Genomic DNA, 23,049 nt, shown 5'->3' with positions numbered 1-23,049 from the left:
TTTTAAATAACTCCTAGTTTACTATTGCAAACCCATGATTAGCCATTTTTTGCTGATGTCTCATGTTTATTCATCACATGTTCGTCTTGTGTGATCAAAAAACAGAAACGAAAGTGAATCACCAGGAAGTTTTCAACTTAAATTGGAGAATGAAACTTGTGTAGCGCGTTGCAGGTAAATAAAGGGAACAAAGCTGTATTGTGCACTGCTGGTTCCTGACCCCATGACTAGACAGAGTACCCGTGCTAGTGTCAGTCCGTCTTTAAGTATTAAAGCTGTAGTGCTTTCACATGCTAAGCCACTTCCGCTAGAGTTGGGGGTCTTTTAAACACACAGAATTGGTTTGGATAGCACATTCGCCAGTACTCGAGCTGTAAACCCTGTTTACATCAAACATTTGTCTGCTCCGCTTAATAATGAAAATAGATTAATAACGAAATATGGCTATACACCAGAGGAGATGAATGTTTGAGGTGAACAGAAACTCTGCTGCCCGTCACTGTTGACTTCCTGAGCATAACTGAGCACGACTGATGCTCTGTCTCACTGCTGCTTTTCCATATGAGTGAGGGGATTGACAAGCATGACCATATTTAAATGGGGAAGTTTTCTTTTATATCCAATAAAATGCCATGCAAAATCCTCAGCACTTTAATCTTTGTAAAATTACATTTGCTCTGAATATTTAATGTATTGTTTATTGTAGTCTTCTTTCTTAGCCTTTTATTCAGCCTTTAGCCAACATGTGTTTCATCGTTTTAGGGTGCATCCTTACGACTTCATCAGGGCTAAAAGTAACAGAGAGAGCTACCAGTGTAATATTACATGTAATGCTCGCATGTAATTACATCATCCATCTCTTGGTGATATTCGTGTATAAGTTTAAAACATTGTGCAAGATATAAGTGGAAACTCATGCACAATTAATAAGCAAAAGTTAATACCATGGTAACATAAATATTATCTCCATAAATTATATATGGAATCTATTAGGTACAAAATTGTATTAATCAAACGTCATCATCAAAACATAGTTATATTAGATAATTCCACTACATACATTCATGTGCCCCTGCTACTTCAGCTTTCACACATCCCGATCACTCACAATCATGCATCTCTCATACCCACTCCCAATTCCCCAAAAAACATTAACCATCCATGTCCCAAATGGCCATATTCTTCTGACCATTCACAGGCTGGGTTAAACAGATCAAGGCTGGTATCTCAATACCTCAAAGTCTGATATAGTGCATTATTTTCACCTCTTGAGGGATTAAGAAAGTAGATCAAAGCTGTTGATATTATTAGCAAAATCAATTATTAATATTCGGAATAGGTTTTTGTTCAAAATATTAAAATAAATACAACATAACCCTTTTAATTTAGATGCAGTTGAAGCAGTTTCCTCATCTCAAAACAGCGCTGACGCACATTTCCGTGTAACCCAATGATGGAGACCACCTTCATCAGGGCGCTGACAGCCCAAACGGGGTGGCACAAGGTGAATAACAGCATAGAAATTTCGACAACCAATATCCCTAGAAGCTTTGTTGGGAATCAAAACGCTGCTAGATCTAATGGTATTCAGACATGGTTATTCCTACAAAGATACTTGAAAGGAGCCAGGTGTACTACTACACCAAGGCTTGTTGCCAGATACAAGTAAGATTGTCCATAGGGAGATGAAGGCGGAAGGTCCCTTTGGGGAGGGGAGGGGGGCGGTACAATATTTCAATGTTGGAAGAAAAAGATCTGTCTTGAATAGATATTCACCCTCATTGTTTATTGAAAGATTCTCACAGCAAGTGGGAGAACCTACCGGGAGACATAGTGGCTCATAATACACCTGAAAACTACCAGGACAGCACGAGCATTGGTGTATCTATAATCTAGGTAATGCAGCAAGCAACTCTCCACTGTTGCACGCACAGCAGAAACACCCCATCCTCCAGCTCAAAGGGACAATACGGGAGGACCCAAAGCCAGCTCCTCCAATTTGATGGATGTGAATCCTTATCTGTCAGCAGAGCCTACAGATTCCCTCTCCAGGATCAAAAGGAGGTGTCACTCACCTGTTGTGGAGCTCAGGGAGGCTCCTATATTGTATACTGAGCAGGCATATTTTATCCCTGAGCCTAGCTAGGAGCACATGCAGGAGAGATCACACCCCAGGCGTAAAACCCTGCCTGCACGTGGTGAATCCATATCCATCAATGTAGGCCTCCTGCGATATAAATCAAAGCAACCATGTAGGAAGTTGGCTCTGTATATACTATTTCAAAGTAAGAAATAGTGTGCACAGAGTCCAAGGGTTCCCCTTAGTGGTAAGATAGTGGCAAAAGTATATAATTCTAATGCTCTGTTTTGTGGTAGTGTGGTCGAGCAGTGGGCTTATCAGAGGGTAGTGTTAAGCATTTGTTTTACACACACAGGCAATAAATAAGGAACACACACTCAAAGACTTACTCCAGGCCAATAGGTTTCTAATTGAAAAATATATTTTCTTAGTTTATTTTTAAGAACCACAGGTTCAAGATTTACAGTTAATACTTTAAATGTAAGGTACTTCACTTAGATACTTTAGGAACTTTGAATGAAAACAATATCATGTACAGTCTTTGTAAAAATGGCAATAATCTATTTTCAAAGTGGACACAGTGCAAAAATCAACAGTTCCTGGGGGAGGTAAGTAAAGGTTAGATTAGGAGGTAAGTAAAACACTTACAAGTCTCAGTCCTGGGGCATAGGCAGCCCACCGTTGGGGGTTCAAGGCAACCCCAAAGTTACCACATCAGCAGCTCAGGGCCGGTCAGGTGCAGAGGTCAAAGAACTGCCCAAAACACATAGGCGCCTATGGAGAACAGGGGTGCTCCGGTTCCAGTCTGCCAGCAGGTAAGTACCTGCATCCTCGGGGGGCAGACCAGGGGGGTTTTGTAGAGCTTTTGAACAGGGCCGCTGTTCACGGGAGTTTCTTGGTCCTGTAGTCCAGGGCAGTCCTCTGAGGCTTCAGAGGTTGCTGGTCCCTGTCGGATGCGTCGCTGGAGCAGGTTTTCGAAGTTGGAGATAGGCCGGTAGGGCTGGGGCCAAAGCGGTTCTCGTGTTCCTCCTTATCTGCAGGCTTGTAGGTTAGCAGTCCTTCTTCTTTCTTCAGGTTGAAGGAATCTGATTTCCTGGGTTCTTGGGTGCCCCTAAATACTAAATTTAGGAGGGTGTTTAGGTCTGGGAGGGCAGTAGCCAATGGCTACTGTCCTGGAGGGTGGCTACACCCTCTTTGTGCCTCCTCCCCGAGGGGAGGGGGGCACATCCCTATTCCTACTGGGGGAATCCTCCAAAATCAAATGGAGGATTTCTAAAGGCAGGGGTCACCTCAGCTCAGGACATCTTAGGGGCTGTCCTGACTGGTGGGTGACTCCTCCTTGTTTTTCTCATTATCTCCCCTGGACTTCCCGCCAAAAGTGGGGGCTGTGTCCAGGGGGCGGGCATCTCCACTAGCTGGAGTGCCCGGGGGCATTGTAACACAAAGCTTGAGCCTTTGAGGCTCACTGCTAGGTGTTACAGTTCCTGCAGGGGGAGGTGTTAAGCACCTCCACCCAGTGCAGGCTTTGTTTCTGTCCTCAGAGAGCACAAAGGCTCTCACCCCAGGGGGGAAGAAACTCATCTCTCAGCAGTAGGCTGGCACAGACCAGTCAGTCCTGCACTGAAGGATTGGGTAAAATACAGGGGGCATCTCTAAGATGCCCTCTGTGTGCACTTTTTAATAAATCCAACACTGGCATCAGTGTGGGTTTATTCAGAGAAGTTTGATACCAAACTTCCCAGTATTCAGTGTAGCCATTATGGAGCTGTGGAGTTCGTTTTTGACAAACTCCCAGACCATATTCTTAATATGGCCACACTGTACTTACAATGTCTAAGATTTGGCTTAGACACTGTCGGGGCGTATTGCTCATGCAGATATGCCCTCACCTGTGGTATAGTGCACCCTGCCTTAGGGTTGTAAGGCCTGCTAGAGGGGTGACGTACCTATGCCACAGGCAGAATTTTGTAGGCATGGCATCCTGAGGGGGATGCCATGTCGACTTTGCCTTTTTCTCCCCACCAACACACACAATCTGCAATGGCAGTTTGCATGTGTTAGGTGAGGGGTCCCTTAGGGTGGCACAACACATGCTGCAGCTCTTAGGGACCTTCCCTGGTCACAGGGCCCTTGGTACCACTGGTACCTTTTACAAGGGACATATCTGTGTGCCAGGGGTGTGCCAATTGTGGAAACAATGGTACTTTTTATGTAAAGAACAGTGGTGCTGGGGCCTGGCTAGCAGGGTCCCAGCACGTTTCTCAGTCAAGTCAGCATCAATACCAGGCAAAAAGTGGGGGGGTAACTGCAACAGGGAGCCATTTTCCTAAAACCACAACTCCAGACCTGTTCCAGCGGGGAGGTTTCCGTGGTGGGGCAGGCCAAAAATCCAAACCTGCACAACAAAGCCCAAACAATACCTTTATGGAAGCATGTATTGTGGATTCGACTGGGACAGATTGCCATCTGAACCTGGGCCTCACGTCTAGCAGGGGCAGATGCAGCTAGTACAAGCAGTAACCTAAAATCACAATAGAAGCAATCTGCCAGAAGCAAGGCTAAAAGTCACATTCAGGGCCACAAAAGGTAAGCACGGACAGAGACAGGAAACACAGGGTGACTGCCTACTAAGGAGACAGACAAAACTGGCACTTGTTAGGTAGAAGTGGTCCTTTATAGGCTCATCTGGGGGGAGGAGGAGATTAGACTGGGGTGTCTCTTGCCAGAGTGTGGAGAAACCTCATGATATAAGGACTGGAGCAAAGAAGCGATGGATGTCAGTGAAGACCTGAAGAATATGCCGTCTGTCAGTGAAAAGACAGATCAGCAACACTGTTGAACTGATAATCTTGCGATGTGGTTCACACAGGTCCAACCTGAATTTTTAATCTACATTCCCCATCAACGTTAACAGAAGCAACCCAAGGCTGTGTTTGACCATGGTGGGCCTCACCTGTTAGCTGCAACCTTAGTCCTACAACACAGAGTGCAGTGAGGTGCTCTTATACCACAGAGTACAAGACCCACATCTTGGCATGCCCTGTACACTTAGGGTATCTCCTTGAGAAAAAAGCATAGGATGCCCGAGAAAATTCGACAGAGTATGGGGCCAGTGGATGGAGCTGCGAGAACCACACCTGTAAACATGGGTTGGATGGGTAACTGGGTTGCAGAGCACAGGGCCAAAGAGTTGCAAGCCAACGAGACAAAAAGGAAGGGGGCCCAGACAAAAAGCGGGAATCGGCACCAACTCTGCGCCGACCTTTTATATCTGTATGTGGACTCACCGGCGCTAATATATTATTTACTGCTAGATGTTTATTTTTGGCAATGTGTTTTCTCTCTACACCAATAAAAAAATAAAATGTTAAAGAAACAAGCAATAGCATCCATTGCATTTTTGTTTTTCTCAGTGAGGTGCCATTATACAGTTTGAGACCAGACTCACAGAATAGTTTGAGATTTTGCCATCTATGACAGCAATTTACATATTATGATCAGGGCAATTTCTGCACTAAGGCTAAGCAGCTTTTATGGTGCCAACAAACATTTTTGCACTTTAGCTTGGTTCATAGAATCCTGTTGTGCGACAAAACCTTACCAGTGAAAACTATCACCAGGTGGCTGATTTTTCGGTATTTATAAGAAGGAAGTGTTGGCAAATGGGAGTGGGCAGGAGAAGGAGACTGATGAATTACAATTTGTGCGTATTGAGAGCATCCACAAAGTCTTAAATTAGTGGCTATTGTCAAAAATTTCCAATGATATTTTCCATCATAAATGCCCACTTTCTGTTACTCCAAAAACGTTGAGTGAAAGTGTGCATTTGATGTACAATGTGGCCACAAAACTGTGTAGGGGCGATTTCTACACATGCAAAAATATTTTCTATGTGAAGAAAATAAAGTGAATAATCCTATCTGCTGAGTTAGTGTAAATGGGTGTTTACATTCCCCAAATACTCCTTCCAAGCTGCTTCAGCTTCAGAAAACAATACACCTTATGTACTGGAATGGAAACATTCCCTGGAAAGTTGAATAATACACCCAGTGGTATGACAAAGACTGAGAGAGGATTACTCTGCTAACACCCTTTATAATTTTATTTAATAAAAGGTTGTAAAATGTTACTGACGGGTAAAAAAACATAAAATGTCACAGTTAATGTGCTGGAATGACAAACTGCCCTTCATGTGTCGCTTCATGCACTCCACTTGTCTACTTTAGCGTTTTGGTCTGGTTTGTCATGCCTTTAAAGTATTTTTGTATTGCACTGTATCAGTCATTGCAGAATCGCAGCTACCCCCTCCCAAACGAAGTAAACACTATTCTCTTCTACCTAATTGGGCCAATCTAGCATTGCCAGCGAAGTGGCTGAGCTATTTAAATTTATCTGAACCTGCCATCTGCAGTGATCTACAGGTCACAGGTTCAATCCCTGGAAGGCAGACTCAGCCTGTTATCCCTCTGAGCTTAGTAAATTGAGTGAAATTAAGTTGGGTAACATTATGTTATAAAACAACACACGTGTGGTAAACCTCAGAGTTTAGTTCATCAGGTAGCAGGTTAATACATATATTGAAATGAAGCAACCAGAGAGAAACTTGCGTCCAAGTGTGTCACCCACTGACCCTGCACATTCACAACACCTTCCATACTCTTTCTTCAACATTCCACACTGTTCCACACATGTCCACTGGGAGACACCAATCCTATTTTCATTCATTAAGTCACATACCACACCCATCATCTGTTCTTTACATTCTTCATAAAAGTAGTAGCTGTGTTAAGAAGTTGTATAAAGGTGCCTCTTTTTTACATGGTTACCCCACACTTTTTGCCTGGTATCTGATGTGATTTCGACTGAAAGTGCACTGGGTTCCTTCTAACCATGTCCCCAGTGCCAGATCTCATTCCCAAAACTAGACAGTTGTTTCCCCAATTGGCAGAACCTTTGGCACCCTCCACAAGCCCCTAGTAAATGGTACCCCTGGTACCTAGGGCATGGGTACTAAAGAGGGTCCCTAAGGGTTGCAGTACGAATTGTGCCACCCTAAGAGACCCCTCACCAAGCATATGACAGGCTGCCATTTCAGGCTACGTGTCTTGGTACAGACAAAAGTGAAAACACGACATGGCACACAGCCTGTGTGCCATGTCCCCTAACACTGCAAGCAATATATGTAAGTCACCCCTCCCTTACAGCCCTAAGGCAGGGTGCATTATATTACATGTGAGGGCATATCTGCAAAAGCAGATATGTCCCTGCTATGTCTTTGTCGATTCTCAGACATAGTAAGTTACCAGGGAGTCCCTTTTAAATACATGTGCTGGACACTGGTCAATGCGAGTTCCCCAGCTACATGATGGCTTCACTGAAGACAGGGATGTTTGGTATCAATGGGTGAACCCACACTGATGCCAGTGTTGGATTTGCCAATGCATGCACCTAGAGGGCACCTTAGAGGTGCCCCCTGAAACCTTACCAGCCTCTGGTGTGCTCCCTGACCAGTTTCTGCCAACCTGCCACCTGAAACATCATTCACGATCTCTAGGGTGAAAGCCCTCTGTTTTCAGGAGGTCCAGAACAAAAGCCTGTCCCGGAAGAGGGCATAACACCCCCTCCCACAGGATGACCTGTTGATTAGCCTGCCACCTTTGAAATTCGAATCTGGCGCCCCTCACAGGAGAGGAAGCCACCCCCCAGAGCCCATTTGGCACCTGGACAGGTGGGAAAATTAGCTAGTCAAGTAGGCATGCCACCCCACGCCAGTGCCACCCCCAAGGTGGGCTACTGCGAGGTAGACACGATTTTTCAGAAGTACATAGCAATTCTTGGACAGGGTTATGCCCTCTTCCCACACGAAGCCCATTGGCTACTATCCTGCACACCCCAAGGATCCCTAAATTCATTATTTAGGGGAGCCCCTGGCACCAGAGAAGCAGATTCCTGCTGACCTAAAGAAGAATGACACTCCAGAGACGCAAAAGGCAAGAACTGAAGATCCGTGACAAACTTGGCGCCAACCCTGCCAGTCTGCCTGTGGACTTCGACAATTGCGAGAAAGACGCCTTGTCCACCAGCTGCTGAAACTTCTGAAAGCTCAGGAAGACTGTTAGCCTTCACCCCAGCACAAGGAATTCCCATGGAGTAGCGGAACTGCTTCCCTGCATCCTTGCAGGCACTCAAGAACCACTGAAGAGGACTCCAGACCGCCACCGGACAGCACCACTGCACCCGAGCCTCACAGCCTGTTTTGAAGTGGAATGGCTGTGCGAACCTGGTCCCCAGCCTCTCCAGAAACAAAGTCCATCATGGATGTCCCCACTGTGACCTTCACACAGATGCCTGCAACCTCCTTGTGCAGGCCTGCTCAACCGCAACCTCCTGAGTGATGGCAACTCCAACAGTCCACTGTACCTCTCCACCTGGATGTCCCAGATGGAGGAGAAGAGGACCACTGGTGTCTCTGCAACCCCCGGGCTCGTGAGACTTGAGCCCACTTGCTGGCACACCTGGACTGGTTCCCCAGTCTATGCCTGATCTGTGGGCCCTCCTCCACCACGACTGCCCCTGGTAACGGACATTTGATGGTCCAAGAACCCTCTACACCCGGACGCCCCGGACCGAGGAAAAGAGGACCACTGGTGTCCCTATGTCCCAAAGGCGTCACAAGACCTGAGGCCACTTAGTGGCTCACCCAAACAGGACGCCCAGTCCTAGCCTGCAGTCTCTTTTCACAGTGACCGATCTCCATAGGAACGCACTGGGCACGCAACGCTGATTTGTACTCTGTACCTGGCCGCCCCGTGCCACTGAGGAAGCTGCCTTGGACCTTGCCTACTATTTACCTTAACCTCAAGGATTGGTCTTGGAAGTCACTGTACTCTACCTGTTTGCACAGCATGTTTTCCTCACACAGGATAAGATTGCAGAATTCAGAAAGTGTCCACTTTTTAAAGTGAAAACAATTCCTATTTAAAAACTTACTCACCTGAATGATTTTTCTCTGATGCCTAAACTTATATAAAGATACTTGCTATTTTTATAAATTGGTGTGGATCTCCTTCTAGAGTCGTGTGTCTCATTTATTAACTATTGTGTGTATTTGTAGACGTCTTGCAGTCCCCTCTGTTAAACCTAAGGCTGCTCGACCACACTACCACTAAATAGAGCACTTTGGGATTGCATAGCAAGCCCTGTCCACTCACTGGGGAACCTCTGGACCCTTTACATGGTATTCACATACCACATAAAGAGCCAGCGTCCTACAGAAGCGTGGTATGAAAATAAGGGTTTTCCTCCTACTTTGCTTGGAAAGTATACAAAGTTAACAGCTGTACGGGCATTCCTCTAATCTGTATGGTATTTTCTGTGTAACTTTGGGGCAAAGAAATATTCTTAAAGCACCCCTAGCCAGGTTGAAAAAATTTATAGGACTGCGATTCTAGATTCGGGAATATATTTGAATATAATTAATAGTCTGATGTGTTTGTGTTTTTATTTTAAGCTCGGTTTTATTAGTGTTGCATATTGTGATATGGTATGTATTTCTTTCGACGAGGAAACCACAACATCAGCGAAGCCTGAACATCGGTTGCCACAGCCAAGTCTGCCGTTCTGCCTTTTGTTTAACACTTTTCTTTCGGACATTTTCGTTTCTAAAATTGAAAAGCCTTTTCGTTTTTTCTGTAGATGCTGAGTGATGCAGCTCCAGGGAAAATGCGAATTGTTCACGGGGATATTCTTACCTTTAAGATGGAAAGAGCGTTTCCAAGTCACCTTCGAAAAGCGTGGGAGGATGGTTAGTATCTGAGTGTCTGTTGTTGGTATCCTTCGCTTTTACTGTTGATGACCGTTAAGGCAAAATAGAGTGAAACAGAGATGACCTTCACTTCGAAACGAAATGTCGGTGGAATGTAACAAAAAGACGGGGCAAGCACGATAAGCCAAAGAACCAGGGCAATATCAATGTGGCAAAGGAAGTGGTTCACTCGGATGGGGAGTGGGTTGGGTGAAGGTGTATTCAAAATGAAAAAACAAATTGCCCATTGTAAGGAAATGCCTCCTTGGCATGGTTGCCCCCTGACTTTTTGCCTTTGCTGATGCTATGTTTACAATTGAAAGTGTGCTGAGGCCTGCTAACCAGGCCCCAGCACCAGTGTTCTTTCCCTAACCTGTACTTTTGTATCCACAATTGGCAGACCCTGGCATCCAGATAAGTCCCTTGTAACTGGTACTTCTAGTACCAAGGGCCCTGATGCCAAGGAAGGTCTCTAAGGGCTGCAGCATGTCTTATGCCACCCTGGAGACCTCTCACTCAGCACAGACACACTGCTTGCCAGCTTGTGTGTGCTAGTGAGGACAAAACGAGTAAGTCGACATGGCACTCCCCTCAGGGTGCCATGCCAGCCTCTCACTGCCTATGCAGTATAGGTAAGACACCCCTCTAGCAGGCCTTACAGCCCTAAGGCAGGGTGCACTATACCATAGGTGAGGGTACCAGTGCATGAGCATGGTACCCCTACAGTGTCTAAACAAAACCTTAGACACTGTAAGTGCAGGGTAGCCATAAGAGTATATGGTCTGGGAGTCTGTCAAACAGGAACTCCACAGCACCATAATGGCTACACTGAAAACTGGGAAGTTTGGTATCAAACTTCTCAGCACAATAAATGCCCACTGATGCCAGTGTACATTTTATTGTAAAATACACCACAGAGGGCACCTTAGAGGTGCCCCCTGAAACTTAACCGACTGTCTGTGTAGGCTGACTAGTTCCAGCAGCCTGCCACACTAGAGACATGTTGCTGGCCCCATGGGGAGAGTGCCTTTGTCACTCTGAGGCCAGTAACAAAGCCTGCACTGGGTGGAGATGCTAACACCTCCCCCAGGCAGGAGCTGTGACACCTGGCGGTGAGCCTCAAAGGCTCACCCCTTTGTCACAGCCCAGCAGGGCACTCCAGCTTAGTGGAGTTGCCCGCCCCCTCCGGCCACGGCCCCCACTTTTGGCGGCAAGGCTGGAGGGAACAAAGAAAGCAACAAGGAGGAGTCACTGGTCAGTCAGGACAGCCCCTAAGGTGTCCTGAGCTGAGGTGACTCTGACTTTTAGAAATCCTCCATCTTGCAGATGGAGGATTCCCCCAATAGGGTTAGGATTGTGACCCCCTCCCCTTGGGAGGAGGCACAAAGAGGGTGTACCCACCCTCAGGGCTAGTAGCCATTGGCTACTAACCCCCCAGACCTAAACACGCCCTTAAATTTAGTATTTAAGGGCTACCCTGAACCCTAGAAAATTAGATTCCTGCAACTACAAGAAGAAGGACTGCCTAGCTGAAAACCCCTGCAGAGGAAGACCAGAAGACAACAACTGCCTTGGCTCCAGAAACTCACCGGCCTGTCTCCTGCCTTCCAAAGATCCTGCTCCAGCGACGCCTTCCAAAGGGACCAGCGACCTCGACATCCTCTGAGGACTGCCCCTGCTTCGAAAAGACAAGAAACTCCCGAGGACAGCGGACCTGCTCCAAGAAAGGCTGCAACTTTGCTTCCAGCAGCCTTGAAAGAACCCTGCAAGCTCCCCGCAAGAAGCGTGAGACTTGCAACACTGCACCCGGCGACCCCGACTCGGCTGGTGGAGACCCAACACCTCAGGAGGGACCCCAGGACTACTCTGATACTGTGAGTACCAAAACCTGTCCCCCCTGAGCCCCCACAGCGCCGCCTGCAGAGGGAATCCCGAGGCTTCCCCTGACCGCGACTCTTTGAATCCTAAGTCCCGACGCCTGGGAGAGACCCTGCACCCGCAGCCCCCAGGACCTGAAGGACCGAACTTTCACTGGAGAAGTGACCCCCAGGAGTCCCTCTCCCTTGCCCAAGTGGAGGTTTCCCCGAGGAACCCCCCCCTTGCCTGCCTGCAGCGCTGAAGAGATCCCGAGATCTCTCATAGACTAACATTGCGAACCCGACGCTTGTTTCTACACTGCACCCGGCCGCCCCCGCGCCGCTGAGGGTGAAATTTCTGTGTGGGCTTGTGTCCCCCCCGGTGCCCTACAAAACCCCCCTGGTCTGCCCTCCGAAGACGCGGGTACTTACCTGCAAGCAGACCGGAACCGGGGCACCCCCTTCTCTCCATTCTAGCCTATGTGTTTTGGGCACCACTTTGAACTCTGCACCTGACCGGCCCTGAGCTGCTGGTGTGGTGACTTTGGGGTTGCTCTGAACCCCCAACGGTGGGCTACCTTGGACCAAGAACTGAACCCTGTAAGTGTCTTACTTACCTGGTAAAACTAACAAAATCTTACCTCCCCCAGGAACTGTGAAAATTGCACTGTGTCCACTTTTAAAATAGCTATTTGTCAATAACTTGAAAAGTATACATGCAATTTTTATGATTTAAAGTTCCTAAAGTACTTACCTGCAATACCTTTCGAATGAGATATTACATGTAGAATTTGAACCTGTGGTTCTTAAAATAAACTAAGAAAATATATTTTTCTATACAAAAACCTATTGGCTGGATTTGTCTCTGAGTGTGTGTACCTCATTTATTGTCTATGTGTATGTACAACAAATGCTTAACACTACTCCTTGGATAAGCCTACTGCTCGACCACACTACCACAAAATAGAGCATTAGTATTATCTATTTTTACCACTATTTTACCTCTAAGGGGAACCCTTGGACTCTGTGCATGCTATTCCTTACTTTGAAATAGCACATACAGAGCCAACTTCCTACATTGGTGGATCAGCGGTGGGGTACAAGACTTTGCATTTGCTGGACTACTCAGCCAATACCTGATCACACGACAAATTCCAAAATTGTCATTAGAAATTCATTTTTGCAATTTGAAATTTTTCTAAATTCTTAAAAGTCCTGCTAGGGCCTTGTGTGTTAAGTCCCTGTTTAGCATTGTCCTTTAGAGTTTAAAAGTTTGTTAAAAGTTTGAAATTAGATTCTAGAAACAGTTTTAGATTCTTTAAAAAGTCTTCCAACTTTTAGCAAAATAATGTCTGATACAGAGATGAATGTGGTGGAACTCGACACCACACCTTACCTCCATCTTAAGATGAGGGAGCTAAGGTCTCTCTGTAATATCAAAAAAATAACCATTGGCTCCAGACCTACCAAAATTCAGCTCCAGGAGCTGTTGGCAGAGTTTGAAAAAGCCAACCCCTCTGATGATGACCTCACAGAGGAAGAAATTAGTGACTTGGAGGCCAATGTCCCTCCTCCAGTCCTAAATAGGGAGAACAGGACCCCTCAAGTCCTGTCTCCAACTGTGTTAGTCAGAAATAGTGAGTCCCTCACAGGAGGGTCCCACATTTCTGAAATCACTGAGGATGCTCTCAGTGAAGATGACCTCCTGTTAGCCAGGATGGCCAAAAGATTGGCTTTAGAGAGACAGCTCCTAGCCATAGAAAGGGAAAGACAAGAGATGGGCCTAGGACCCATCAATGGTGGCAGCAATATAAATAGGGTCAGAGATTCTCCTGACATGTTAAAAATCCCCAAAGGGATTGTGACAAAATTTGAAGATGGTGATGACATCACCAAGTGGTTCACAGCTTTTGAGAGGGCTTGTGTAACCAGAAAAGTGAACAGATCTCACTGGGGTGCTCTCCTTTGGGAAATGTTCACTGGAAAGTGTAGGGATAGACTCCTCACACTCTCTGGAAAAGATGCAGAATCTTATGACCTCATGAAGGGTACCCTGATTGAGGGCTTTGGATTCTCCACTGAGGAGTACAGGATTAGGTTCAGGGGGGCTCAAAAATCCTCGAGCCAGACCTGGGTTGACTTTGTTGACTACTCAGTGAAAACACTAGATGGTTGGATTCAAGGCAGTGGTGTAAGCAATTATGATGGGCTGTACAATTTATTTGTGAAAGAACACCTGTTAAGTAATTGTTTCAATGATAAACTGCATCAGCATCTGGTAGACCTAGGACCAATTTCTCCCCAAGAATTGGGAAAGAAGGCGGACCATTGGGTCAAGACAAGGGTGTCCAAGACTTCAACAGGGGGTGACCAAAAGAAAGGGGTCACAAAGACTCCCCAGGGGAAGGGTGATGAGACAACCAAAACTAAAAATAGTAAAGAGTCTTCTACAGGCCCCCAAAAACCTGCACAGGAGGGTGGGCCCAGAGCCTCTTCACAAAACAATGGGTACAAGGGTAAAAACTTTGATCCCAAAAAGGCCTGGTGTCATAGCTGTAAACAGCATGGACACCAAACTGGAGACAAGGCCTGTCCCAAGAAAGGTTCCACTCCAAACTCCCATCCAGGTAACACTGGTATGGCTAGTCTCCAAGTGGGATCAACAGTGTGCCCAGAGCAAATCAGGGTCCACACTGAAGCTACTCTAGTTTCTGAGGGTGGGGTGGATTTAGCCACACTAGCTGTCTGGCCGCCTAACATGCAAAAATACAGACAGCAACTCTTAATTAATGGGACTAGAATAGAGGGCCTGAGGGATACAGGTGCCAGTGTCACCATGGTGACAGAGAAACTGGTTTCCCCTGGCCAATACCTGACTGGAAAAACTTACACAGTCACCAACGCTGACAATCAGAGAAAAGTACATCCCATGGCAATGGTTACTTTAGAATGGGGAGGGGTCAATGGCCTGAAACTGGTGGTGGTCTCCTCAAATATCCCAGTGGACTGTCTGCTTGGAAATGACCTGGAGTCCTCAGCATGGGCTGAGGTAGAACTAAAAACCCATGCAGCAATGCTGGGTATCCCTGAACTGGTGTGTGTGAAAACAAGAGCACAATGCAAGGCACGGGGTGAACAAGTAGAGCTGGAGTCTGGAAGAATGGCCCAGCCTACCAAGAGGAAAGGAAAGTCAGTTGGGAAACCAACTGCAACACAGCAAAAGAAAGGGAACCTCTCTTCTCAGGAAGAAGTTCTGCCCTCTGAGGGAACTGAGCCTTTGGAGCTTGAACCTTATCAGGTTGAGCTCTTAGGCCCAGGGGGACCCTCAAGGGAGGAGCTGTGTAAGGGACAAGAAACCTGTCCCTCTCTTGAAGGCCTTAGGCAGCAAGCTGCTGAAGAGTCCAAGGGCAAGAAAAATGGAACACATAGGGTCTATTGGGAAGATGGACTCCTGTACACTGAGGCCAGAGACCCCAAACCTGGTGCCACTAGGAGAGTGGTAGTGCCTCAGCTGTTCAGAGAGTTCATCCTAACATTGGCCCATGACATTCCCCTTGCTGGACATTTGGGACAAACCAAGACGTGGGAGAGGCTAGTCAACCACTTCTACTGGCCCAATATGTCCAACATGGTTAAGGAGTTTTGCCTCTCCTGCCCCACCTGTCAAGCCAGTGGTAAGACAGGTGGGCACCCAAAGGCCCCCCTCATTCCACTTCCAGTGGTGGGGGTCCCCTTTGAAAGAGTGGGTGTGGACATAGTTGGTCCACTGGAACCTCCCACAGCCTCAGGAAATATGTATATCCTGGTAGTAGTGGATCATGCTACCAGGTATCCTGAAGCTATTCCCCTTAGGTCGACTACTGCCCCTGCAGTAGCCAAGGCCCTCATTGGTATCTTTACCAGAGTGGGTTTCCCTAAGGAGGTGGTGTCTGACAGAGGTACCAACTTCATGTCAGCATACCTGAAACACATGTGGAATGAGTGTGGAGTGACTTACAAATTCACTACACCATACCATCCACAAACTAATGGCTTGGTTGAGAGATTCAACAAGACATTAAAAGGCATGATCATGGGGCTCCCAGAAAAACTCAAAAGGAGATGGGATGTCCTCTTGCCATGTCTGCTTTTCGCTTACAGAGAGGTGCCACAGAAGGGAGTAGGATTCTCACCCTTTGAACTTCTGTTTGGTCATCCTGTAAGGGGACCACTTGCTCTTGTTAAAGAAGGCTGGGAGAGACCTCTTCATGAGCCTAAACAAGACATAGTGGACTATGTACTTGGCCTTCGCTCTAGAATGGCAGAGTACATGGAAAAGGCAACCAAAAACCTTGAGGCCAGCCAACAGCTCCAGAAGTTTTGGTATGACCAAAAGGCTGCACTGGTTGAGTTCCAACCAGGGCAGAAAGTCTGGGTTCTGGAGCCTGTGGCTCCCAGGGCACTTCAGGACAAATGGAGTGGCCCTTACCCAGTGCTAGAAAGGAAGAGTCAGGTCACCTACCTGGTGGACCTGGGCACAAGCAGGAGCCCCAAGAGGGTGATCCATGTGAACCGCCTTAAGCTCTTCCATGACAGGGCTGATGTGAATCTGTTGATGGTAACAGATGAGGATCAGGAGGCAGAGAGTGAACCTCTCCCTGATCTTCTGTCATCAGACCCAAAAGATGGCACAGTAGATGGAGTGATCTACTCAGACACCCTCTCTGGCCAACAGCAAGCTGATTGTAGGAGAGTCCTACAACAGTTTCCTGAACTCTTCTCCTTAACCCCTGGTCAGACACACCTGTGTACCCATGATGTGGACACAGGAGACAGCATGCCTGTCAAGAACAAAATCTTTAGACAGTCTGACCATGTTAAGGAAAGCATCAAGGTGGAAGTCCACAAGATGCTAGAATTGGGAGTAATTGAGCGCTCTGACAGCCCCTGGGCTAGCCCAGTGGTCTTAGTCCCCAAACCTCACACCAAAGATGGAAAGAAAGAGATGAGGTTTTGTGTGGACTACAGAGGGCTCAATTCTGTCACCAAGACAGATGCTCATCCAATTCCAAGAGCTGATGAGCTCATAGATAAATTAGGTGCTGCCAAATTCTTAAGTACCTTTGACTTGACAGCAGGGTACTGGCAAATAAAAATGGCACCTGGAGCAAAAGAGAAAACAGCATTCTCCACACCTGATGGGCATTATCAGTTTACTGTTATGCCCTTTGGTTTAAAGAATGCCCCTGCCACCTTCCAAAGGTTGGTGAATCAAGTCCTTGCTGGCTTGGAGTCCTTTAGCACAGCTTATCTTGATGATATTGCTGTCTTTAGCTCCACCTGGCAGGATCACCTGGTCCACCTGAAGAAGGTTTTGAAGGCTCTGCAATCTGCAGGCCTCTCTATCAAGGCATCCAAATGCCAGATAGGGCAGGGAACTGTGGTTTACTTGGGCCACCTTGTAGGTGGAGGCCAAGTTCAGCCACTCCAACCCAAGATCCAGACTATTCTGGACTGGGTAGCTCCAAAAACCCAGACTCAAGTCAGGGCATTCCTTGGCTTGACTGGGTATTACAGGAGGTTTGTGAAGGGATATGGATCCATTGTGACAGCCCTCACTGAACTCACCTCCAAGAAAATGCCCAAGAAAGTGAACTGGACTGTGGAATGCCAACAGGCCTTTGACACCCTGAAACAAGCAATGTGCTCAGCACCAGTTCTAAAAGCTCCAGATTATTCTAAGCAGTTCATTGTGCAGACTGATGCCTCTGAACATGGGATAGGGGCAGTTTTGTCCCAAACAAATGATGATGGCCTTGACCAGCCTGTTGCTTTCATTAGCAGGAGGTTACTCCCCAGGGAGCAGCGTTGGAGTGCCATTGAGAGGGAGGCCTTTGCTGTGGTTTGGTCCCTGAAGAAGCTGAGACCATACCTCTTTGGGACTCACTTCCTAGTTCAAACTGACCACAGACCTCTCAAATGGCTGATGCAAATGAAAGGTGAAAATCCTAAACTGTTGAGGTGGTCCATCTCCCTACAGGGAATGGACTTTATAGTGGAACACAGACCTGGGACTGCCCATGCCAATGCAGATGGCCTTTCCAGGTTCTTCCACTTAGAAAATGAAGACTCTCTTGGGAAAGGTTAGTCTCATCCTCTTTCGTTTGGGGGGGGGTTGTGTAAGGAAATGCCTCCTTGGCATGGTTGCCCCCTGACTTTTTGCCTTTGCTGATGCTATGTTTACAATTGAAAGTGTGCTGAGGCCTGCTAACCAGGCCCCAGCACCAGTGTTCTTTCCCTAACCTGTACTTTTGTATCCACAATTGGCAGACCCTGGCATCCAGATAAGTCCCTTGTAACTGGTACTTCTAGTACCAAGGGCCCTGATGCCAAGGAAGGTCTCTAAGGGCTGCAGCATGTCTTATGCCACCCTGGAGACCTCTCACTCAGCACAGACACACTGCTTGCCAGCTTGTGTGTGCTAGTGAGGACAAAACGAGTAAGTCGACATGGCACTCCCCTCAGGGTGCCATGCCAGCCTCTCACTGCCTATGCAGTATAGGTAAGACACCCCTCTAGCAGGCCTTACAGCCCTAAGGCAGGGTGCACTATACCATAGGTGAGGGTACCAGTGCATGAGCATGGTACCCCTACAGTGTCTAAACAAAACCTTAGACATTGTAAGTGCAGGGTAGCCATAAGAGTATATGGTCTGGGAGTCTGTCAAACAGGAACTCCACAGCACCATAATGGCTACACTGAAAACTGGGAAGTTTGGTATCAAACTTCTCAGCACAATAAATGCCCACTGATGCCAGTGTACATTTTATTGTAAAATACACCACAGAGGGCACCTTAGAGGTGCCCCCTGAAACTTAACCGACTGTCTGTGTAGGCTGACTAGTTCCAGCAGCCTGCCACACTAGAGACATGTTGCTGGCCCCATGGGGAGAGTGCCTTTGTCACTCTGAGGCCAGTAACAAAGCCTGCACTGGGTGGAGATGCTAACACCTCCCCCAGGCAGGAGCTGTGACACCTGGCGGTGAGCCTCAAAGGCTCACCCCTTTGTCACAGCCCAGCAGGGCACTCCAGCTTAGTGGAGTTGCCCGCCCCCTCCGGCCACGGCCCCCACTTTTGGCGGCAAGGCTGGAGGGAACAAAGAAAGCAACAAGGAGGAGTCACTGGTCAGTCAGGACAGCCCCTAAGGTGTCCTGAGCTGAGGTGACTCTGACTTTTAGAAATCCTCCATCTTGCAGATGGAGGATTCCCCCAATAGGGTTAGGATTGTGACCCCCTCCCCTTGGGAGGAGGCACAAAGAGGGTGTACCCACCCTCAGGGCTAGTAGCCATTGGCTACTAACCCCCCAGACCTAAACACGCCCTTAAATTTAGTATTTAAGGGCTACCCTGAACCCTAGAAAATTAGATTCCTGCAACTACAAGAAGAAGGACTGCCTAGCTGAAAACCCCTGCAGAGGAAGACCAGAAGACGACAACTGCCTTGGCTCCAGAAACTCACCGGCCTGTCTCCTGCCTTCCAAAGATCCTGCTCCAGCGACGCCTTCCAAAGGGACCAGCGACCTCGACATCCTCTGAGGACTGCCCCTGCTTCGAAAAGACAAGAAACTCCCGAGGACAGCGGACCTGCTCCAAGAAAGGCTGCAACTTTGCTTCCAGCAGCCTTGAAAGAACCCTGCAAGCTCCCCGCAAGAAGCGTGAGACTTGCAACACTGCACCCGGCGACCCGACTCGGCTGGTGGAGACCCAACACCTCAGGAGGGACCCCAGGACTTCTCTGATACTGTGAGTACCAAAACCTGTCCCCCCTGAGCCCCCACAGCGCCGCCTGCAGAGGGAATCCCGAGGCTTCCCCTGACCGCGACTCTTTGAATCCTAAGTCCCGACGCCTGGGAGAGACCCTGCACCCGCAGCCCCCAGAACCTGAAGGACCGAACTTTCACTGGAGAAGTGACCCCCAGGAGTCCCTCTCCCTTGCCCAAGTGGAGGTTTCCCCGAGGAACCCCCCCCTTGCCTGCCTGCAGCGCTGAAGAGATCCCGAGATCTCTCATAGACTAACATTGCGAACCCGACGCTTGTTTCTACACTGCACCCGGCCGCCCCCGCGCCGCTGAGGGTGAAATTTCTGTGTGGGCTTGTGTCCCCCCCGGTGCCCTACAAAACCCCCCTGGTCTGCCCTCCAAAGATGCGGGTACTTACCTGCAAGCAGACCGGAACCGGGGCACCCCCTTCTCTCCATTCTAGCCTATGTGTTTTGGGCACCACTTTGAACTCTGCACCTGACCGGCCCTGAGCTGCTGGTGTGGTGACTTTGGGGTTGCTCTGAACCCCCAACGGTGGGCTGCCTTGGACCAAGAACTGAACCCTGTAAGTGTCTTACTTACCTGGTAAAACTAACAAAAACTTACCTCCCTCAGGAACTGTGAAAATTGCACTGTGTCCACTTTTAAAATAGCTATTTGTCAATAACTTGAAAAGTATACATGCAATTTTTATGATTTAAAGTTCCTAAAGTACTTACCTGCAATACCTTTCGAATGAGATATTACATGTAGAATTTGAACCTGTGGTTCTTAAAATAAACTAAGAAAATATATTTTTCTATACAAAAACCTATTGGCTGGATTTGTCTCTGAGTGTGTGTACCTCATTTATTGTCTATGTGTATGTACAACAAATGCTTAACACTACTCCTTGGATAAGCCTACTGCTCGACCACACTACCACAAAATAGAGCATTAGTATTATCTATTTTTACCACTATTTTACCTCTAAGGGGAACCCTTGGACTCTGTGCATGCTATTCCTTACTTTGAAATAGCACATACAGAGCCAACTTCCTACACCCATCACTTAACAACAGAAATAGAACACATAATCAAGGCCACTGCAATTTTGTGGCAGAGGAGGGCCGAATTGTGTGGCAGGTGAATTATGCGGTGTAAAGTATCACATTTTGTGATAGCATTACTTCGTTATTTTGTCATTTTTCCCGTTAACATTGTTTGGGCATAGATTGCTCCCCATTATTACCGGTCAAACATCCAAATATTGCAATAAACAACAGAAAGGTGGCCAGTCAGTCTTTGCAAAGGGCCTTCTACTGTGCGGCAACAAGTGTCACTGCTTTTTTTTAGTAACTTTTGAACCGTTTGAGCTAGAAACCATTTTTGTTGTTAAAATCTGCAGATTATGAAGCAGATGATGGAATATGTGGATATATTGAAAATATATAATTATGCGAAAAATGCCACAACTGCATAATTCCAGTGTTGCTTCTAATAATAGATACAAGTGAAAGTGAAAATGATAAGCCACCAGTGAAGAGAAGCAAACATGATAATCATAGAATATCTTGAAAATAAACACATTTTTATAGCAAAATATGGAAGTATTGTGATGGTGCAATGCTTTTGGTAACAAGTGGGATGCTAAACAATAGAATTTATATAAAAGGAAGAAGCACTTACAATTGAACAATAGGCTGTTTTAACTAAAATATAGCACATATTATTATGAGTTATTATATGGGTCATAAGGTACTCATGGTCATGGTTTTACTGAATATTAGTTATAAAAAAAATCCATATTGCATGGAAATTATGGTCTCATTGACCAAGGCCATCATCGGGATGGAGTCAAAAGACAGTCGAAGGAAGCAAAGTAAGGACAGGAAAATGGAGTCTCAGTCCCCCAAATTGTAAAGAAAATAGCAGTATAGCTAACATGGGGAATGAAAAAAAGTTAGGCATATCAAGTGGCGGTCAACAGGGTCACAGTAGTGACAACTGGAGTCCAAAGCGTATGGCGTTTGGAAACCTATCCTGGATAGCGATAAGAAAGATTAGAAGGCATGCCTATATAGGACTGAATTGAGACCAGCCATAAGATTAAACACCAAAAAATAACAACATACCTGTTCTGGTGTGTAAAAAAATTCTGAAGATCTGCCAGGAAAGGGGGTCAGTTATTCGAGGAGTAAGGCAGCACTATATGAAGGTAAATACTAAGCATAGCTGGTGTTTGGAGTGTAAAGGGAAATAAGAAACACTAAAGTTAATTAGAAATCATACCTGTCCTTGGGAGTACTGGGTGGACAATCATCCAATATGCCAAGAAGATAGGACAGTGTAAAACAGTTACTAGAATGCTCCATGAGGTGAAGCTGCCATCCAAAGACATAGAATTGGCAGCGCCAGGCATGAGAAAAGTGAAGTTTAGTCTGGGGTAGGATAGTAACCTTTACAATGATGAAGCTGTGTGGCAGTGTGGTGTGGAAAGGTGGCAGGAAAAAGAATAATGACTTAAATATCACTCAAGTAAGAATGAATTCACTTCACTTCTGGTGGTCAGAACCTGTTTTTCCTTTACTGCTGACTGAGCCAAAATACACACACTGAAAGGAGTCAAAAAGAATCTCTGGAATGCACTTCTCAGTCTAAAGAAGAAATTTATTAGATCACTTTGCAAGGCTCGTGAAGGAAGGTCAGTATTACCGAAAGTGCACTTTTAAAATGTGCAACAATAAAGTGAGAACATGTACAAAGAATCTTCAATCTGTAAACAGAAAATATATACATGCAAAGATACAAACACCTATATTGATATATATATATTCATACACAATGCAAAGCAAATAATTAGTAAAAATTCATGGCCGTGAGGCCTATCTGGTGCTTCATCCTTCTCCTGCCAGCAAGTATTTGACCCCGGTGCGCCTGCAATGAGAAAGAGAGTATTCTACCCTCACAGGAAATGTATCAGGCATTCGACGTCTCAATCCTAATTGAGGTCTCTGAATGTCCCACTGTCGACCTGGGTCTCTTCTGTACCTTAAACAAGTGGGGAAGGAGATTTCTAGAAAACCCCTCCCACTCCGCAAGAAGTATTCAAAATTGCTGGCTACTTTAGGTGAGTTTTGAAAGAAACAGGTTGGAACTGGCCAGTTTCCCAAGGTATCTCTCCAAAAACTAAACCGTTCCCTTCTGTACCATGAACATAATTCTAGTACATCCTTATCTTGCTGACTGACTGACTTCTCCACGTTATGTCCTAGCCCTTTGATGAGAAAAGAATGCGCAGACACGCAGAATAGAAAACACATTGCATAACATGTTTTTTACTCGCACTTTCAACTTGGCGGTGAAGCTAAGGCTAAGCTGAATACAAAATGCAGTCTGTAACTTGTGACTGCTAATGTGACGGTGGACAGCTAAGCCAAGTGCAAAGTGGTGCGACACGGAGTCAGTGGTCTAAACACAAATATCACTACACTCCGCCCTCTGACCAGTGACTCGTGTAGCCTATAGGTT

The 23,049-nt window shown here is 46.7% G+C and overlaps 1 protein-coding gene across 2 annotated transcripts in view; it reads left to right on the top strand.

Moving 5' to 3' along the window:
- TFB1M (transcription factor B1, mitochondrial) overlaps window positions 1-23,049 on the top strand; it is a 391,094-nt gene that overhangs the window by 73,327 nt on the left and 294,718 nt on the right. For both annotated transcript variants that reach the window (XM_069234645.1, XM_069234647.1), the window contains one exon: window positions 9,776-9,884. In XM_069234645.1, coding sequence (XP_069090746.1) covers window positions 9,776-9,884 — 109 coding nt within the window. The remainder of the gene's footprint in view (window positions 1-9,775; window positions 9,885-23,049) is intronic.

This window comes from Pleurodeles waltl, chromosome 5, assembly GCF_031143425.1.
Source record: "Pleurodeles waltl isolate 20211129_DDA chromosome 5, aPleWal1.hap1.20221129, whole genome shotgun sequence".
NCBI classification, from domain to species: Eukaryota; Metazoa; Chordata; class Amphibia; order Caudata; family Salamandridae; genus Pleurodeles; species Pleurodeles waltl.
This window is presented reverse-complemented; position numbering and strand designations above follow the sequence as displayed.